Raw genomic sequence first — 21676 nt, forward strand, 5'->3', positions numbered from 1 at the left:
AGAAGCAGTCATGTTATCTACGTGATTCCAATCAGAAGGTGACATTTTTTGTGTTAACATTAAATGGGCTTGTAGGAGAGTCCTGTCTAAAGTATCGAGTTCAAATCGGAGTAACCTTATCCTCTCTGAGATTAAAGATAGGCTGGCCTTAAGCAGAATCAGTTTAGAATTCGGAGAAGATACAGCAGCAGAAGTGAGTGTGAAAGCGATGGGTATTACCTTGTGATCGCGGCATCTTTTGACGAAGGTCAGCGTCTCGATGAGTTGCGACTTCTTGTCCCGTTGTCTGTTAAAAGCTCTAACAGATAGGTGAAAGCCCTCCCCATAGAGGTTATCAATTCTAGATTTAAAGCTTTCGTGACTGCTAGGATCCATACTCTTTGGTTCTATTGGGTAAAGTCACGTAGGTGAAAATAAAATAACAAAAAATCACGACGTTTCGGCCACAACACAAGCGGCCTTCATCAGGTGAAGGGACGAGACTGTCTGGAGGACAGCGCTGGAGTGGGAGAAGCCACGCTTAGATCACGACCTTTAAGCTGTGTGAGAAGAAAAACACAAAGCGCCTTGACAAAGGAATTAGCATATAATTTAGCATTGAAATGGCTCATTGAAATAGCTAAGTTAAAGTATACACATCCGCAGAGGTACCCCTTGACAAAGGAATTAGCATAGAATTTAGCATTGAAATAGCTGAGTGATTAGCTTGTAACTGGTCACAGAAATAGCTATGTTAAAGTAAGAGCATACCAAGGTTCTTTGCAAACCCACGGGCTTTTATCAGAGATTTGTTCATGAAGCAATTCAGATCTACAAACACAGACACAATCTCAACCGAGAGGATGGTTTCAAATTAAGCAACCATTGGAAAGATGTTCTAAATCGAACTAAACATTAAACTAATTTCAATGGTACAGTATATTTTTCAAGTAGTGGTACCCCAAACTTTCGCAGCTTTTATAAATTCCCTTTTCACACCATCAATAGGTAAACTCCCCCTCCCCCCCCTTCCCCCCCCCCCGCGCCAAACGGCATGTACACCACCTCTTTCCTAAAATCCGCCAATGAAATGCTAATTTTTATGCTAATTTCTTTGTCAGAACACCTTGTTTGCTCGCACACAGTTTAAAGGTCCGCTGTCTGAGCGTGGTTGTGTTTCGCTAAATTCTCCTGTTTGATGAGTACTAGGTGCCTCGGTGAATGTATATGCTCTTACTTTAACATAGCTATTTCTGTGACCAGTTACAAGCTAATCACTCAGCTATTTCAATGCTAAATTCTATGCTAATTCCTTTGTCAAGGGGTACCTCTGCGGATGTGTATACTTTAACTTAGCTATTTCAATGAGCCATTTCAATGCAAAATTATATGCTAATTCCTTTGTCAAGGCGCTTTGTGTTTTACTTCTCACACAGCTTAAAGGTCGTGATCTAAGCGTGGCTTCTCCCACTCCAGCGCTGTCCTCCAGACAGTCTCGTCCCTTCACCCGATGAAGGCCGCTTGTGTTGTGGCCGAAACGTCGTGATTTTTTGTTATTTTATTTTCACCTACGTGACTTTACCCAATAGAACCAAAGAGTATGGATCCTAGCAGTCACGAAAGCTTTAAATCTAGAATTGATAACCTCTATGGGGAGGGATTTCACCTATCTGTTAGAGCTTTTAACAGACAACGAGACAAGAATTGCAACTCATCGATACGCTGACCTTCCTCAAAAGATGCCGCGATCACAAGGTAATACCCATCGCTTTCACACTCACTTCTGCTGCTGTATCTTCTCCGAATTCTAAACAGATTCTGCTTAAGGCCAGCCTATCTTTAATCTCAGAGAGGATAAGGTTACTCCGATTTGAACTCGATACTTTAGACAGGACTCTCCTACAAGCCCATTTAATGTTAACACAAAAAATGTCACCTTCTGATTGGAATCACGTAGACAACATGACTGCTTCTTCTGCTGAGTCACTGTCAGTCAAATGTAAAGCTAACCTGATTTCTAAATTCAACCACCTATCAAGGAAGAACCCAGTTCCACATATAACAAAACTAGATGTTAACAAAATCGTCATTAATCAGAGTAGCACCCCGATTTCGGACAATCTGAAAACAGTACTGGCTAGGGGACTAAATTTTGCTGTCACCCCAAACACATACCAATAGATGATATCATCTCTCAGGTCGATGTAGCCCTCAAAGGCGTAGGACACATCCAAGCAGACGTTGCGAGAGCTGAAATAGCCACTATTCTTAAGAATGCTAAGAAACCCATTAGTAACATCAGCAAAAATGAACGCTCTGAACTCGCGAATTTGAAAAACAGAAGTGATATAGTCATCCTCTCAGCCAATAAAGGCAACGCTACTGTTATTATGGATAAAGATCCATACAACAATAAAATCCAGAATCTGCTCAACGATGGAAGTTACTCAAAAATAAAAAATGACCCTACTAATAGCCTAGCGATAAAAACCAACAAAATCATCACAAGTTCGACCTCCCTAATCGACCCAACTAAACGTCCCTCCCTAAAACCTTCTGCTGCAAGACCCCCTAGATTCTATGGTCTTCCCAAGATTCATAAAGAAGGCACCCCACTTCGACCCATCGTATCCACGATCAACTCCCCTACCTATAGACTAGCCCGTTTTCTGTCAGATACCTTGCTGCCTTTCCCTGGCAAGACCGCCTCAGCAGTACTTAACTCAGCCCAATTGGTCTCTATGGTCAAAGACGTTGTACTGTCCCCTGACGATATCCTTGTCAGCTTCGATGTGGTCTCTTTGTTCACCAAGGTCCCAGTACCTGATACCATTGAAATAATTGAAAATTTGGTCCAACATGGACTAGACCCCGACACACCTGCACTGGTTAGGCACTGCCTCAACAATACCTACTTACCTTGGAATGGCTCCTTCTACAAACAAAATGAGGGTACCCCCATGGGATCCCCCTTTTCACCAGTGATAGCCAATATTTTCATGGAGAAATTTGAATCAGACGCCATCCAGACTTCCACCCTCAGACCTTCCCTGTGGAAGAGATATGTGGATGACACTTTCGTCATTTGGCCACATGGCCTCCCAGCTCTGAACCTTTTCCTACACCACATCAATTCCAGACATCCTGCCATCAAATTCACCATGGAAGTGGAGAAAGATGGCAAGCTATCATTCTTAGATGTTCTGTTTGAGAGGAGACCTGATGGCTCATTGGGGCATTGTCTACAGGAAACCCACCCACACAGATTCCTACTTGAAACCTGATTCCCACCACCACCCAGCCCAAAATAATTCTCTCATCAAAACTTTATACCATAGGGCTCATTGCATTTCGGACCAACACCACCTGACCAGTGAATTAAAACATGTACACCTCGCCCTCAAAAGGAATGGTTACTCTGACCGTACCATCCGCCAAGCTGTCTCTCCCTCCATACAGAAACATCCACTTGAAACTCCGGTCAAAACCATCACACTTCTATATATAGCAGGCGTTACTAAAAAGATTTCCAAAATTCTAAACAAACACAAGATCCAGGTCCGGTTCAATACAGTACACAAAATTCGTGATCTGATCCCATCCGTGAAGGATGTCATTCCTGATTTACAGTACCCTGGGGTTTACAAATTGAGTTGTACCTGCGGTGATTGCTATATCGGTGAGACAAAGCGACATGTCTCTGACCGAATTCGCGAGCACAAATCAGATTTGAAACACGGCAAAACGAATTCTTCTGCCGTGGCTGATCACTGTTACAACGCTGTGGGGGATCACGATATAATTTTCTCCGATACCAAGGTTCTTTGCAAACCCACGGGCTTTTATCAGAGATTTGTTCATGAAGCAATTCAGATCTACAAACACAGATACAATTTCAACCGAGAGGATGGTTTCAAATTAAGCAACCATTGGAAAGATGTTCTAAATCGAACTAAACATTAAATTAATTTCAATGGTACAGTATATTTTTCAAGTAGTGGTACCCCATACTTTCGCAGCTCTTATAAATTCCCTTTTCACACCATCAATAGGTAATCTCCCCCTCCCCCCCTTCCCCCCCGCGCCAAACGGCACGTACACCACCTCTTTCCTAAAATCCGCCAATCACATGCTAATTTTTATGCTAATTTCTTTGTCAGAACACCTTGTTTGCTCGCACACAGTTTAAAGGTCTGCTGTCTGAGCGTGGTTGTGTTTCGCTAAATTCTCCTGTTTGATGAGTACTAGGTGCCTCTGTGAATGTATATGCTCTGACTTTAACATAGCTATTTCTGCGACCAGTTACAAGCTAATCACTCAGCTATTTCAATGCTAAATTCTATGCTAATTCCTTTGTCAAGGGGTACCTCTGCGGATGTGTATACTTTAACTTAACTATTTCAATGAGCCATTTCAATGCTAAATTATATGCTAATTCCTTTGTCAAGGCGCTTAATGTTTTTCTTCTCACACAGCTTAAAGGTCGTGATCTAAGCGTGGCTTCTCCCACTCTAGCGCTGTCCTCCAGACAGTCTCGTCCCTTTACCTGATGAAGGCCGCTTGTGTTGTGGCCGAAATGTCGTGATTTTTTGTTATTTTATTTTCACCTACGTGACTTTACCCAATAGAACCAAAGAGTATGGATCCTAGCAGTCACGAAAGCTTTAAATCTAGAAAAGGATCTTACTCTCATCAGTATCTTATATTATGGAGAATCTGGTATATTTTACTTGGACATTTCAAAACATACTTTGCCAACAAAAATATAAATGTTGACCCAAGTTACGTTAAGATAAAAAAAAAGTACTTTGTAAAGTTAGAATAACTTACACTTTTGTACATTCTCTTTATTTTGAGCACGTCGAATGGGCTGAGACATCCTCGCTGACCGATTGGAGTTCTCTCATTTGGAATGGGGATGATTGTTGGGCTGAAATGATCTGCAGAAGATGACCACCTTTTACACAATAAAAGAGAGTACAAATATGTTACAAATCAACTAAATCACATGTTTAAAAATGTTTTTGAACACGTTTTAATATCCCAAAATTTTTCAAATATTGATGTGAAAATTGTGGCTTTATTAAAATTCCGTTTGATACTTATAGATTAAAGCTGTTATAAACTCCCCACCATATTGGTAGTGAGGGCTATTTGATCATACTTCACCACGCTAGTCAGTACAGGTTAGTGAAGGATGGGAACATAGATGTAAGCGCTTAGAAGTGAAGTACGACAAAACTCATTCTGCACTGTTCCCTGATGACTCCGATGTAGTGCAGCTACGAATAAAACGCCAATCCAAGCACTGTTGGTTCAACCCGGTTTAGTTTGAGATTCAACAAAAACAATCATTCACAATCATGGTAATATAATTGACGTCGATATATAATCCAAAGTTAATCCAATAACATGCGTCACAAGCATGTATCTAACCTGTCATGGAACAGCTACAGTTGTCTGGGTGAAAAGTGGGCTAAGTTTTGCCCAATCCTAGTCAGCTGGCTCAAAAAACGTAATAATCTGGCTAGGTGTGCCTGCACTTTTCTTTCCCATTGCATCTCCCGAGGAGTCATCTTCCTGAATTCCTCACCATCACCACCACCTCCATCGTCAAATCATCAACATCCATGGTAATAAAAAAAAATGTTCTTTATAATGTACTTATTGCCTAATTGTGGTTATTGTTAAAGGTAAGTAAAAAAACACACATTGTTCTTCATAATGTCATTAATTGTAGCATTGTTATCAAGCATTACTATTTCCCCCCTATGTTCACTTGTACCAAGAACTTAACCCAATTTTTCCCATTGAACAAAGTTTCTGCATTCGCGAATTCTGCATTCGTGAGCGTTTTCAAGAACGTAACCCTCGCAAATAGAGGGTGTACTGCACATTATACACAAATATCACATGTGCTAGTGCAATTATAGTATACATTACATGATATTTTAAAGTAAATTTTAATCAGTTGACCTGGTGTAGTTGAATGTGACATTTGGATAGCTGGGGTCTGGCTAACTGTTATTTATGAATGGATATTCAGACCACACAATCCGTAAAGCTATCACCCCAACTGTTGGGAAAAAACATCCGAGGACCCAATCTAAACCATCACCTTGCCATACATAGCAGGGGTCACTAAAAATATTTCCAAAAACATGAGCAAACCCAAGATCCAGGTTCGATTTAACACAGTAGATAAAATTCGTGATCTGATCCCATCTGTGAAGGATGTGATCCCTGACATGCAATACCCTGGCGTCTGCAAACTAAACTGTGTCTGCGGCAGTAGTTACATTGGGGAAACTAAGCCACATATCTCGGATCGTGTTTGTAAACATAAGGCAGATCTGGAACATGGTAGGACCAATACCTTGGCCGTGGCTGTTTGAATGCGGTGGGCTCACACGAAATTGATTTCTCTAAGACGAAGGTACTTTGCAAGCCTACTGGCTATCAACAAAGATTAGTTCATGAAGCCATCCATATATATAGACACAGACACAATTACAACTGAGAAGATGGGTACAAACTGAGCAATCATTGGAAGGACGTTATCAACCAGTTTAAGTCATAATTGGCTATGATGTTCCCATTCTACCACCTTCCGATGTTAGTTGTGCTGTACACCCATTTCAAACTTGCGCTTTCACAGGGTTCACACTAACACAGCCACTTCGTGCGCCGACCACTTGGTTGCAGCTCTGCGATCTTCCTTAACATTCTAATCTCTAATTAACATGCGTATTTTCACCTGGAAGCCCTTTGATTGGTGGAAACCTGCCCACCACTGACATTAACATTGGCTGCTGACATTTGGGCTACGCCCATTTCAAACCCTTATAAACAGTTTGCCTTGGAAGCTAAGCCCCCTTTTCCTGAAGACGACCGCTTGTGTTGCGATAGAAACGTCGTAGTTTTTTGTTATTTTCTTTGACCCTATCTACGTGACTTTACCGAAAGACCCAAAATATGGTGTGCTCAGGCTGCTGGCCCTAGATTGTTCCCCATGAAAGTTATCCAAGTTAAATTTATACGTGGAATTTATCTCACTAATAAGAGGAGAGCAAAGTTCTCATTCCTCCCCAAACTGCCCTAGATGCCCACGAGGGACCACCCAGACATACCTGCATATCTTTTGGTTGTGCCCAGATAATAATGAATTCTACCAGGATATCGCTAAATATTTCAACAGGATCTGTTGCACAAATGTCAGGCCCACTGTGGACTTCTCCCTATGGAGCCTAAAAACAACGGGAGTGTCCTAGCCGAAGTATACGCTACTCCAAGCGTTCAATATAGTAACGAGGAAAGCTATCGTAGGCAATTGTAAAGATCACCAACCCCCCTCATGGAAAAGTTTAGAGCCGATCATCATACGCCCTGTTTGCAATGGAGCACCTTAGTTACAAATTGAAAGGGAAGGAATGGGAATTCGAGACAGTATGAGCCCCTTTTCTCAATAACCCCATCAACAGCAAACTACCGGAGAGCCCCATGCAATAAATTGAAAACAAGGAAAATTGTGGGAATGGTGAGGAGGTGGGGGATAGGCCCCAGGAACACCTTATCCCAGATTACACTGAGAGATGGCTGATCCTAGAAGGAGGACGAGCATACGTGGGCCTCAAGTTCTGTTCTTTTCTTATTTTATTAATTATATTTGTTATACACCCCCCGCCCCCACCCCCTCCCAGGTCCCTATCCTCTGTCTTTGTTAGAAAATTTACTTGGTACACCTTAACAAGCTCCTGTTTAGGGAGAAAAGCCTACCCAGAGGGTGCAATACCCAGACATGTGACCTTACTTGTATGTGTACGTGTCCTCTGTTGTGATTGTTGATATTGGTTCAATAAAAAAACTGATGTAAACATTGTGATGTATATATAATGAGCCATTTGTCATCTGATTAATTGCCACACATGTTACAAAATTATAGAAGTGAAGAGCAGGCAAAACTAGATATGAATATATTTGTTATTGGGAAAGTTACCTGAGTAATATAACATCCTTGTTTAACAACAATTGTCAAATGAAGACCGATTAATTTTGCACGTGTACCAAAAGTATACACAACCTCGTGAGTTATTTTCGTAGACAATGTGAGGCTGTCTTGTAGTTCTTACCTCTCATAATGCATGATGGAGACATAATCATATGGCAACCCTAAATCATGGTCACTGGAGTCCCGACACTTAAATTGAGACAGCTCATCTAAATGACAAAAAGAAGTATAGCACTTGCACTTTAAGATAGCATTGTAATGTACATATTTGTGCAAAACATGTAAAATTCATGAATAAAGCTAAACAATAACATGGTCAATATAAATCCATATTCTTAGCTCTTTCGGTAAAGTCACGTTGAAGGGAAACAATAAAATAATAAAATATAAATAAAACAATAAAAATTATCACGACGTTTCGACCATAACACAAACGGTCGTCATCAGGTGTGTCGTCGTGAGAATTTTTATTGTTTTATTTATATTTTATAATTTTATTGTTTCCCTTCAACGTGACTTTACCGAAAGAGCTAAGAATATGAATTACTGCAGTCACGAATGCTTTAAATCAAAATGGTCAATATAAATATGACATTTTTTTCTGAGGCAGGAATCACTGATATAGCAAATCATGGTTTGGGGCCATTTGTACTCATATATACCAATAAAAAATCATATTCAATGGCATACAGCCTTAGAATGGTAAATAAGCTTTAGAGCCTTTAAACCTTAAGTAGGTGTTACTATACGTTGTTTACTATTATGTTATTTTATAACTGAGGTTTAGAAAATTAGAGGTTGGGCGTTTTATTGAACTCATACATCGTTTGTAACTAATGTTATCGCACTCACCTTCTTTAATGTTGTCCTCTTGGACCTTGATGTACTGGTCACGGTCGCTGCGGCAGTGCTCGTGCTGGAAGCCGAGCGCATGCATCAACTCGTGCAGAACCGTGCCCTTCTCCACCTTCCCGGGCTCCAGGGACACGGACTGAGCCCCTCCCTTCTTGCCCAGGAATGACCAGCTCCTGAATAATAATAAAGCATTGTTGATAATATTTGAATGCAGCACTATACATTTAGATTGACCTTCAGCCTCCCCATATGACAGACATCATCTTTGCATACAGCAAACATACAAACTGTATCTGAAATCTTGCCATCTGAAACGTTGGTTTCATTGCAAATCCAGAGCTTGTCTTCTTCCCCTCAGCTTTCAATTCAGCAAGATGCGTTATAGTAACATTAAATATGCTTTGGATTTATGAAGCTTTTACATTTGACTATATGTCAAAATGGTATGCAAATTAATGGAAAAGACAGTTTATAACAGAAATAAAAATGAATTTTTGTTTGTAATATTTTTAGAGGGAATGAAGAGTAGGAGGTTATTGGGTTTTGAAGAAAAACAGTACTGTATAGGTATCCCTTGATTTACGAAAGGGATGCATTCTTAAAAACACACGTAAAACTGTTTAACATGTACATAGGCTTTCGCGGCCAATATCCATAATCGAGGTTTTTGGGTTAGATCGCGTAAATATATGTCGTTAAAACCCGCCACCACCCTACACAGCCAACTAGTAAGGGTTGGCACGTAAACAGAACATGCCAAGTGACGAATTGGCATGTTCTGTTTACGTGCCAACCCTTACGAGTTGGCTGTGTCGAGTGGTGGCGGGTTTTAACGACACATTTATATTTACGCAATCTAACCCAAAAAGCTCTATTATACACGTAAAACTACATTTTGTACTAACCTAAAAATATACACCTCTGATCACTTTTCACAATCCAAACATACTAATAAGGAACATAAATATGAAAACTATTAAATATTCGTTTTAGTGACTTGCTTAACTTTTTCCTATCTTATGCTGGTATCCTTTATTTACTTTTTTTGTTGTAACTAGCTGTCAGCACACACGCTCGCCATCTATTACATTTAGAGGACCAGAACACAGCATCGACCTTACAGAGTCGGTATTTCTGGCCAGCATGAAAACGTGATTTATAACTTTGATCCTTAGTTACGTATCAATACTTCTATTTTAGTGTGCAATTTGAGGGAATGTGTGTTACTCTTTGGTTCTATTGGGTAAAGTCACGTAGGTAAAAAATAAAATAACAAAAATCACGACGTTTCGGCCACAACACAAGCGGCCTTCATCAGGTGAAGGGACGAGACTGTCTGGAGGACAGCGCTGGAGTGAAAAAAGCCACGCTCAGATCACGCCCTTTAAGCTGTGTGAGAAGAAACAAAGCGCCTTGACAAAGGAATTAGCATATAATTTAGCATAGAAATGGCTGAGTGATTAGCTTGTGACTGGTCACAGAAATGGCTATGTTAAAGTTAAAGTATACACATCCGCAAAGGCACCCCTTGACAAAGGAATTAGCATAGAATTTAGCATTGACATAGCTAAGTTAAAGTATACACATCCGCAAAGGCACCCCTTGACAAAGGAATTAGCATAGAATTTAGCATTGAAATAGGTGAGTGATTAGCTTGTAACTGGTCACAGAAATAGCTATGTTAAAGTCAGAGCATATACATTCACCGAGGCACCTAGTACAAATCAAACAGGAGAATTTAGTGAAACACAACCACGCTCAGACCGCGGACCTTTAAGCTGTATGCGCGCAAACAAGGTGTCCTGACAAAGAAATTAGCATAAAAATTAGCATTTGATTGGCCGATTTTAGAAAAGAGGTGGTGTACGTGCCGGTGGACTTGCCGTTTGGCGCGGCGGGGGGGGGGAGTTTACTTATTGATGGTGTGAAAAGGGAATTTATAAGAGCTGCGAAAGTTAGGGGTACCACTACTTGAAAAATATACTGTACCATTGAAATTAGTTTAATGTTTAGTTCGATTTAGAACATCTTTCCAATGGTTGCTTAATTTGAAACCATCTTCTAGAATGGAATGTGTGTTGTCTTGGTGTGGTCCGGGACTGTTTTTGTTGTTGTTTTGCTGCCTTGCCCAAGCTTGCATTGTATTGAAAAGTTGGCAGAATCCCCTGTACTTATGCAATTTGCACTATACTTATTTTTCGTGACTTACCTTTTCTGTATTTTGCACGCCTATCGTTTTATCATTTGTTGTAACTTGCTGACCCACCCCTAATGGACATCTTTAAAAAAGAGCTTCATAGCTTATCAGATTCCTCCAGGATAAATAAAGATTATGATGATAGCCCCTATCTGGGTGTTAACTTAAAATTACTTACAATAGCAGAAGAGTATTTGAGCCTGGAAAATGCTTACATTTTTAGCGTTATGCTTGGTGAACTAGATACATTAACGACCATTAAACTAGAGTTTTCTTTAATGTTGCAAAAAGGTGCTTGCTGACTCGAAGTGAGTGGCATAGGTAATATTGTTACGAATATACGTGGAGAGTCTGTGCTTGGCATTGAGGAAATAGTTAAGTTGCTAAAAGCCCATTATCAATATCTGTCTTGCAGATATATGACATCAATCAGGTTCTGCTGAGTCAGAATACTGTGAGATAATGCTTGGCGGCTAACAAACTTTCAGCTGAAGATATTTGAGCATTTAGCCAATTGCTAGAAAATTTAATGACAACACAATGTCTGTAGAACTACTGGACGATTCATCGGGATATATTCAAAGTTTTGTAAATAGCTCTAAATGAAGCCCAAAGGTTGGTTCATTTATTCCCCTTAACAGAGCTGAGAATCCACTAAAACATGCCACATGTATTTCTGGTTCAGCACACCGGTGTGTTGGAAAGTGATCTCACAACATTCAAATGGGCAACAACTTTTGCTGGAGAATATATCCAACATCATCAGGTTGTTAAAAGGTGCTCAGCTCTCGAGTGAAAGTGATTCCTGATCTGAGCCCTGAAGTAAATGCCATGCCGTCAATTGCATGATCTACCTTAATAATTAGTTGATTGCTTGTTTTTTGGTTGTGACTGGCAGGTTAAGTTCATTTTAACACGTAGGCTTTCACGAGCAATATTATTCATAATAAAGGTGGGTTAGATCGCATTATTTATAGATGTGTCGTAACCCTCGACCACCCAACACAGCCAGTAAGGTTTGTCACATAAACAACGCGCCAATTAGTTACCACTACAGCCCACCGGTGTGTTGGAGAGTAAATCCGCAACATTTACAATTTGAGTACGACGTTTCGCTGGTAATTACATCCAGCATCATCGGGCGATTTGCCAGAATAGTGAAGCAATCCACCTGCTTCTGGTCTTAAATAGAGAAAGATGACGTAATCACAGGTTAAGTTCATGTACTAAAACCTGTATTTAATTAGCACAGTACCATTGTGCCTTTATTATGAAGTTCACCACCTCATTCTGTTCTTTTTCATCTCTTTATTTTTCATCTTTTTATTTTCATCTTTTTGATCCTAATTCACTTTCATTATTGTCCTTGGTATATTTATGTGATTGTGTTTTTAAATAATATACCTCCAACAGTCATATTATTGCTCCACAGGACATATTTATACAATAGAAGCTGCTGTAATATAATTGTAGTGCGATTGCAGTACTGTGACCCACTTGTTGTGTATTGCAGTTTTTGGCCATGAAATAAAGCCATGCAAAATCCTATTATTCAAATTATTCAAAATTTTAAATTATCTCAGCCTTTGATGAGATCAATTAATTGTAATATCCCCGTGTTTATCACTCAGTAAAAAATACTAATTTCAACAGAGAGACTAGGATAATAGGATCTGCCCCTTGTGACCCCAATAGCAAATTGGATATAGGAGAATCTCTTGCGAAACTTAAAAATTTAGTAGTTCAATCCAAAGATACTTGGATAATTTCACAACCTTGTAGTATATTTTGAAAAAATACACATTTTATTGCACTTTTTGCATTTACTTAAAATACAGAGCACAAAAACATGTCACAAACACGCAACATACATTTCAGTTATTGACGAATGTGGTGAGTTTTTGTTATTTGTGCTTGTGTACCACTACCAATGCATTATCATCAAATTATTTTTTATAGAAACTTTTGCTTAACCCATGGATAACTATAATTAATGATGATGATGATGTATTGACTACAAACACTTTATATTACTCACCCCTCCAATGCTTGAAAATTGATGTAATCTGGCTCTTCTTTTCTTTCTATTAAGTGCACACATGTTTTTTGCTTTAGCTCAGAAATAGCTTGGTCAATTGTCAATTTATCTTCAGAAGCTGAAAAATAAATGACATAAATATTATTTCAGTATTTTTCCTAAAATATCTTCTGTGCAGTTTCTCAAGGAAAGGTTTAATAAAATAAAGGAAGAAAAAGCATGTGCATGCATTAATTATGGTGTGCCTTCCAATACTTTGTGTCCTCAGAAGTATTTATGCTTTTTTATTGAATGTGTATAACCTTTTATTACATATATAATGCAGTGGCCATCAAAAGGCATTGAAATAGCCTTGCGGTATCACATTTGCCACTTCTTGCACAGGTTCAAATCCAGTGACTTCTAAAAATACAGTGGCTGTTAAAAATAAAGTGATATCATTCGCAAGAGAAGGCTGCTGTGTTCTGACATCATGGCCCAAATTTACAAATTTTAACAAAAAAAATTGCTGCAAATTACATAATTTAAATAGCAATAATCGCCCCAAACTGTGAACACATGGCAAAAAGTTTAATGATGTATGAGGCTCAGCAAAACTTCCCTGCATAAACAAATAACGATACATTCTTCATTAAGAAAATGTAAAGTTTGCAAGAAATTAAGGCGTTCAAAAACCTCAAAGTAATCCAATTAACATAGAGGTGCATGTTTGGAATTACACAGAAAGAAAGAGGAACACTTGCATTAGAAAATATATGCAGGTAAAGACACAATTCAAACTTAGTAAGAGTAAATGGCCTTGGGTAAAACATGTTGCTCGAAGGGATGATGGCCGATGGTCAAGAATAGTGAAACAGGAAGGGACTATGAGTAAAAGGATATCTACTCAGGAGTTAGAGCAATGTAATCAGCTCATGTGCATTTTGTGGATTGTTACATTCCTGGACAGGCAGCGTTCTGCAGTTCACTGTTGAGTACGGGAGCACATGGCATAGTTTGCAAAGCCCCCCATCCACAGCATATCAGCATGTAGCTGAACCGAATCCAGTTGGAGATCGTGAATTATGTGCAGATTATGGGACAGCCCGTTGCGCACACCATGCCACCATTGCAACTCACGCTCAACCCGCGCAGCTGCGAACCACACCCCATGCATTCTGATTTTTTTAGCAGTAAAATAATCACTGTGCAGATGCGAATCCATGCAGAAAAACCATGTGCAGAGTGAGGGTCAGGTGTATAATAATTTGTGTGTAAAATCTTTCTGAACCAGATAAACCTAACTGTGCATATTACTTACCGAATGCAGTAGAGATGTTGTAGGGAATGTATACGTTTCCATCTTCATGTAAAGGCCACTTAACTATTTCTTCGGAATCATCACCAACAATGTCTCCATTCTTCTCAAATGCTTTCCCTCCTACAAAGACAGAGTAATACATTTCCATTTTCAAATGCTATCACATACTATGAATTCCTATTTATAAACCAACACTATCCTAATAATAATAATTTACACTTCTATAATACCTATCACCCAGACGTCACAAAGTGCTGTGTACAACAAAGATCCCCCATATAGCCTAAACAGACTGTAGGGGCAAGTGCTGTTAGCGAGCACCTATGAAGGCCGGAACGGTACACGAGGGGGTGGGTGGCCAGCACCACGCCCGACCGCCTTTGTCTCCCTAGTGGCAATGTTTACACACCGCACCAGGTACTCATTTGAGGCTGAGTCGACCTAGGGGAGGCCCGGGACCGGTTCAGATAATCGTCACTGGTGTTGGCCGTGAGCGGGAATCGAACCCGGGTCGCCAGGTTCATAGCGCAGCGCGCTAACCGCTACACTATCGCTCCCCATAACAACACACACATGCAGTCACTCAGAACAATCAGTTCCAACCCCAAAACGAATTATTCAAGAAAGAGAAAAGATCCCTCAAAATAAGTGCGTCATAAACAGATGTCAAAAAGAGCTTTAAAGCTTATTGTATTCCTCCAGTATAAATGAATATTCAGATTCTGAAAGTCTTAGGGTCCACACAAGAAAAGGTCCGGTTACCCATCGTACAGAGATGTGACCTGGGCACAAACAACAGGGCAGAAATGGAAGACTGAAGTACTCTTGCTGGAACATATGGGTGAAGGAGGTCCTGTATATTTGAGGGAGCAGCGTCATGAAGGTCCATGGAGGTGAGGAGACAAATCTTGAACTCTACCCAAAACTGGACCGGCAGGCAATAGAGAGATGCCAGCACGTGGGTAATAGTTCAGTAACAAGTGTGCACTCGAGAATTCTGACAGTCGCATTCTGCACATGTTGAAGGTGACTTAACAGTTTAAGTAGAATGCCAGCAAACAGTGAACTGAAAAATGTAAATAAGAGAAAACAAATGCATGAACCAGCTTCTCAGTGCTCAATCGTGAAAGGATGGGTTGCAGCCTGCCTATATTTCTAAGATGAAAAAGGAAGCCTTAGTGATCTTGATCATGTGTGCTTTAAAGGTTAATGAGGCATGAAGACAACATCAAGGCTGAAAACTGCCTGAGCAGCACCAATATTGTGGCAATCGACTGTCAGACAGACTGAACCAGCCTAACAAAGTTGGTGTGGGATCCCAGCAAGCAACGCCTTTGTCTCATCACCACTTAGCTCAAGAAAATTGGATTGGATCCAATCCTTGATATTGATGAGAGAATATGACAGACTAAAAGCAGATAGTTTAACACGTAGGCTTTCTCGATAAATATTATCCGTAAGAAGTTTTTTGGGTTAGATAGCGTAAATGGAAATGTGTTGTTAAACCCACCACGTGAACAAAACATGCCAATTTGTTACAAGTTCAGCACACCGGTGTGTTGGAGAGTAAACCCGCAACATTTATTATTTGAGTATGACGTTTCGCCGGCAATTACAACCAGCCTCATCAGGCAACAGCCAGAGTTGTGGAGAAATCAGCAGAGTTGTAGAGAAAAAGCAATACCTTCAAGTACACTAAAACCCTCAGTTTGGTTTAAATATGTGGACACATTGGTGGTCTGGCCACAAGGTAAAGATACACTTAATGAATTAGAAATTCTCAATTCGCAATACCGGTTCATCCAGTTCACCATGGAAGTGGACGTGGATAATACACTCCCATGTCTAGATATTCTGCTCGGACACAGCCGAAACGGTCAAATAACGCACAGCGTTTACGAAAAAAGATAGACTGATGCCTATCTGAATGTAGAGTCACACCATCACCCCGCACAAAAATACTCTCATCAAGACACTGATACATCGGGCTAAGAAAGTGTCAGATGGTGAAATTCTGAGGAGTGAGATTAAACATATTATAGAAGCACTGCAATTAAACGGTTAGAATGATACACAAATCAACAGGGCACTGAATGCCAAAACAAATAAAAAGCACAAGTGTTGAAATTGAACAAGTAATTAAAACTATTAAAATATTGTACATTGCGGGAGCAAATGATAACAAAGCCAGATATTTTGGAAAACACAAAACATCTAAGTGAGATTTGGCACGGTATATAAAACACAAAAATAATATCTGATACTGAAGATGTACTGTAAGAGCCTTCCCAAATTTGAGATGTCGAAAAAAAAGTGAGACTTATTATCGGGAGATAACGGTAATGTGCATCATTTACAATAAATGTAAAAAGACAGCGCTTGTGATAACATTACTGCAATGTTATATTATATATTGTTATACATGCTTGAACATTTGTGCAGATAATCTAAAGTTTACTCTGTAAATCTACTGTCATGATCTATCCACTGCTGTACCAAGTTCTACCCTGACCATCACAATATCTTATGGTCCTGTGATGTAACAAACCACCTAGCATCTGTTCCATCTCCACTCTGGATATTCTCCTTTGGCTGCAACTCTATAGTTCTCGATAAACTATCATCCCATCAAACAACCTGTCCTGCCCAACTTATATTTCTTAACACATTACAAGGTGATACTCCTTCAGTAGTGATGCACAAGCACAATGAACAAAATTCACATTTGCCAAAAACACTGCCTCAGGAAAAATATATATAATAGTCAACATTTTTAAAAATTACCCTTCATAGAACAGAAGGGACATTGCCCAAAACGTCGCATGACTTACTAATGGGCAAGAACAAAATCAACCACAAGAGCAAGCTGGATTTAGAATAGTTTTATCTACTATTGAACATTTACAAGATCTTGTAAAGCAGGGCCTAAGTTACAAAACATACTCCGAAAAATAATAATTGACAAAAACATAACTGCGATTGGATGGAATTGTAACAAAATATATATTACAAGGAGGAAAACATGCTTCGAAGTTATTCAGAGCAACATTAGATTTTTTTTTTATAAATAGGCATAGTTACAAATTTAGCAAATAATAGACATCTCAGGTTTGCTGATAACAGTCAATACAATAACTAATGGAAAACGTACTTCAGAGAACATTATCAATTTATTATTTTATTCTCATTCTACGTGACTTTACCGAAAGAACCAAAGAAGATGAATCCTTGCAGTCACGAAAGCTTTAAATCGAAAAATTAGCTGAGAGTTCAACAAGTTTGTTTCAAGATAAATTAGCAACTGAAACGTCACTTACATACTTAACCAAACAATTGAAAATATCTCTTGGAGAGACACAACTGCAAAATACATTGATAACATTTTTGACATGCGTTTTTCTGGATTTTTGTTGTTGTTATTCTGTCTCTCACTGTTCAAATAAACCTAACATAAAAAAATATAGACAAACGTACAAAATCAGCAGGGGATCAAATACTTTTTTCCCTCACTGTATTACCGAAGATATCAACAGAAGGTGTGTACCAAATTAATTTTTCCTGTGGCAAATGCTATGTTAGTCAGACGGGACGAATGATCGGCATGAGACTAAAAGAACACCAAAGGAATATTAAATACTCCCAAACACGACTGTCGGTAGTGGCGAAAAACACGTGCCAACAAGGGCACTAAATTGGTTTTGGTAGTGTTGAGGGTTTGTGCAAAACTAGTTACTACTGGCCAAGACTAATTAGATAATCTATTGAAACCGAGAAAATGTTTTGTATATAATTTTAGCTCCAGGCTTAGTGCTGCTTGGAAGCGTATTATCAAGTCATACACTGTTTAACTGCATGCCTATACAGGTCACCATACATCGAATGCGATTAATTGTGAGCAGCCAATAACAGGTATTGCAATTTTTGCACCCAAAAACAGCAGACTGTACATATGTAGTGAGTCACTTCTGAGACACTAATAGTAGGAGGCAACACACGTTTATTCCACACCTTTGGATACTGTTCACACACGAGATAACTATAAACGAGTCAGAACAGCCAGCACGCTATCTGACCCATGACGCCGGAAACAAAGACGTAGCACCTTGGATTCCATTCCACCGACAGTCAGCCTCAATCCAGCCTCGGGTCTTCCCTTTTATGCCCCCCGGCGTGGCCTGGCTCTGCTCTTGGCCACGCCCCCTTCTGGAACCCACCAGAAGGTTCTGGGCTCTACCTCACGTGTCCCCTCGGTCATCTTTGCCCCACATCCTTTACCCCGGCAGATCACGTGCTCCACCAGCCGGCAGAGGTGCCACGTCCTCATATGCCCCCTTCTGCCAGCAGCCAGCGCCACGCACCCTAGTGACCCACTCCGTGGCATTGCATGCTCTGCTGGCAGAACGGCTGCCACATCCTGCTCTGCTGGCAGGTCGGCCGTTACGCCCACATTCCCTCTCTCTGTCAGTAACCAGCGCTACGTGCCGTAGTGACCCATTGTATGTCACTACACATACATAATGTGCACGTATAATTTTCATGTGTGATGTACATACATTATGTATGTTGTGTATTTGTGAATAACCCATCCAATAATCGATAAGAATACATTACCCCCCACCCCACCCCCTCTGGTCTTTGCACCTGATTGGCTCCCAAGTAAGAACATTTGCCTTGTTCATAATATATGCATAAATTAGGATAAAAACTGGAAGTCATACATGAAGGAAACTAAGTTAGAGGTAAGCTACTCAAGGATGTAAGGTTTGCAGATGATCACGGGATGGTGGCAAGCAGAGAAGGATTGCAAAGGTTGATGGATGGTTTACACAACATGGAAAAGGAATATTGTATAAATATTCCCATGAACAAAAAAAAAGTGAAAATAATATCAACGAAAAGAAGAGTAAAACTAATATTATGATGGACAACTTGTAAAATAGGTGAAGATACTGAGGTACGTATATGCATTGATTATGGAAATGGATGGTGTGTAGTGGAAATAATATCAGCAAGAGGAAAGAGTTGTTCAAAGAATGTTGATTTGAAGCTTTCGTGACTACAGGAATCCATACTCTTTGGTTCTTTCGGTAAAGTCACATAGGTATAAATAAAACAAAATTAATCACGACGTTTCGAACGCAACACAAGCGTTCGTCTTCAGGTGAAAATCGCAATAGCCGCGATGTCTGCTGTGAGCAGCACGATGTCTGCTGCCTTGTGAAGAGAAGCTGTTACCAGCAAGAGTTTGTATAAGTTTTGAGAACAAAAGTAGCCGAAGTAGTGTTAATGAGGTATTATAGTGCAAAGGTAATAAATAGCGTGGCATGTTAATGGAAATTAACTTAGATTAGCATGTTGGATTATAGTGTAAAGCTAATGAGCTTTTGTAGCGCATAAGAGCTCAGATTAGCATGTAGGATTAGCATATGTATTTTTATGAGAGAAACATGTAAAAGTTAATGAAAAAATTAGCAAGTTAATGTCAGTCTATGTGTAACAAAGAATAGCATGTTAAAGTTAATGAGAAAAGCATGTAGAAGTAAATGAGTGAAGTTAATGAGAATATCATGTTAAAGTCAATGAGAGATGAGCAAGTCGATGCAGTCATGCCGATGGTTGCATGTCCATGTGTGAAAAAAGTAGCCGTGTAAGCGATCTAAAAGATGACCGTGCTAACGCGTGAGGGTGCGGAGCATGCTCCTGTTACGGAGCCCCTGCTACGGAGCTCGCTGCTGTGGAGCTTCGCTGTTGCGGAGGTTCGCTGTTGCGGAGCTGGTTGCTACGGAGCTCGCTGCTGCTGTGGAGATGGCTGCTGCGCTGCAAGAGGAAGATTGGTCAGACCAGGTTGCGGAGCCAGTCGCTGCGCTGGTTAATCACGTCCTTCCAATGGTTGCTCAGCTTAAACCCGTCCTCTCAGTTGAAGTGGTCTCTATGTTTGTATATCTGGATAGCTTCATGTACAAATCTTTGAACGTAACCAGAAGGTTTTCAAAGTACCTTGGTCTCAGAAAAAAACAATATCGTACGAGCCCACAGCATTATAACAATGGTCAGCTACGGCAGAGGTATTGGTTCTGCCGTGTTTCAGATCTGCCTTGTGTTCTCGGACACGGTCCGAGACATGTCGTTTCGTTTCCCCAATGTAACTGCTACCCCAGGTACAACTCAGTTTGTAGACCACAGCGTATTGCATGTCAGGAATGATATCCTTCACAGATGGGATCAGATCACGGATTTTGTGTACTGTATTGAATCGGACCTGGATCTTGTGCTTGTTTAGGATTTTGGCAATCTTTTTGGTGACACCTGCTATGTACGGTAAGGTGATGGTTTTGATTGGATCCTCAGAAGGTTGTCTCTCCATGGTTGGGGATACAGCTTTGCGAATTGTGCGGTCCGAGTATCCATTCATCTTGAGGACTTGGTGTACGTGCTCCAGTTCAGTGGCTAGGTGGCGCTGGTCGGAGATGCAGTGAGCACTATGGTGTAGTGTTTTGATGAGGGAATTATTCTTGGCCAGGTGGTGGTAGGAATCAGGTTTCAGATAAGAATCAGTGTGGGTAGCTTTCCTGTAGACAGAATGTCCCAACGAGCCATCAGGCCTCTTTTCAATCAAAAAATCCAGGAATGGTAGCTTAGCATCCTTCTCCACTGCCATGGCGAATTTGATTGGGTGTATGGAATTGATGTGGTTGAGAAATTGGTTCAGTGCTGGTTGGCCATTTCGTTAAATGACGAAAATGTCATGTACGTATCTCTTCCACAAGGATGTAGGGTGGATGTCAGGATGGCATCTGTTTCAAATTTCTCCATGAACGCATTAGCTACCCCTGGTGAAAGGTGGGAACCCATGGGGGTATCTTCATTTTGTTTGTAGAAAGTACCATTCCAGGTGAAGTAAGTGTTGGTAAGGCAGTGCCTCACTAAAGTTGGTACATCAGGATTCAGTCCCTGTTGGACCAGGTCTTCAATGATTGCTATGGTGTCAGGTACAGGAACCTTGGTGAACAGAGAGACTACAACAAAACTGACAAGCAAATCATCTGGAGACAGAGAAATGTCCTTGATCAGAGAAACCAATTGAGTTGAGTTAAGTACTGCCGAGGTAGTCTTGCCAGTGAAATGAAAGCAAGGTCTCAGACAAGAATCGGGCCAGTTTGTAGGTAGGCGAGTTGATGGTGAAAACGATGGGATGGAGTGGGTACCTTCTTTATGGAGTTCTACCTACGTGACTTTACCGAAAGAACCAAAGAGTCTGTTCACAGAATGTCAAGATGATAGTGTTGAACGTAGGCTTGC

General features: G+C 40.3%; 1 protein-coding gene across 5 annotated transcripts in view; it reads right to left on the reverse strand.

Annotated features, from left to right (window-relative positions):
• The window catches only part of LOC116940453 (uncharacterized), a 393679-nt gene that overhangs the window by 204074 nt on the left and 167929 nt on the right, over window positions 1-21676 (reverse strand). For all 5 annotated transcript variants that reach the window (XM_076056201.1, XM_076056147.1, XM_076055989.1 and 2 more), the window contains exons 28-32: window positions 14378-14497; window positions 13078-13195; window positions 8840-9015; window positions 8109-8196; window positions 4810-4936 (exon numbers count right to left, since the gene is read on the reverse strand). In XM_076056201.1, the coding sequence (XP_075912316.1) occupies window positions 4810-4936; window positions 8109-8196; window positions 8840-9015; window positions 13078-13195; window positions 14378-14497 (629 nt within the window). The remainder of the gene's footprint in view (window positions 1-4809; window positions 4937-8108; window positions 8197-8839; window positions 9016-13077; window positions 13196-14377; window positions 14498-21676) is intronic.

Source organism: Petromyzon marinus, chromosome 1 (assembly GCF_048934315.1).
Source record: "Petromyzon marinus isolate PM22_M1 ecotype Great Lakes invasive population chromosome 1, UKy_Petmar_22M1.pri1.0, whole genome shotgun sequence".
Taxonomy (NCBI): domain Eukaryota; kingdom Metazoa; phylum Chordata; class Hyperoartia; order Petromyzontiformes; family Petromyzontidae; genus Petromyzon; species Petromyzon marinus.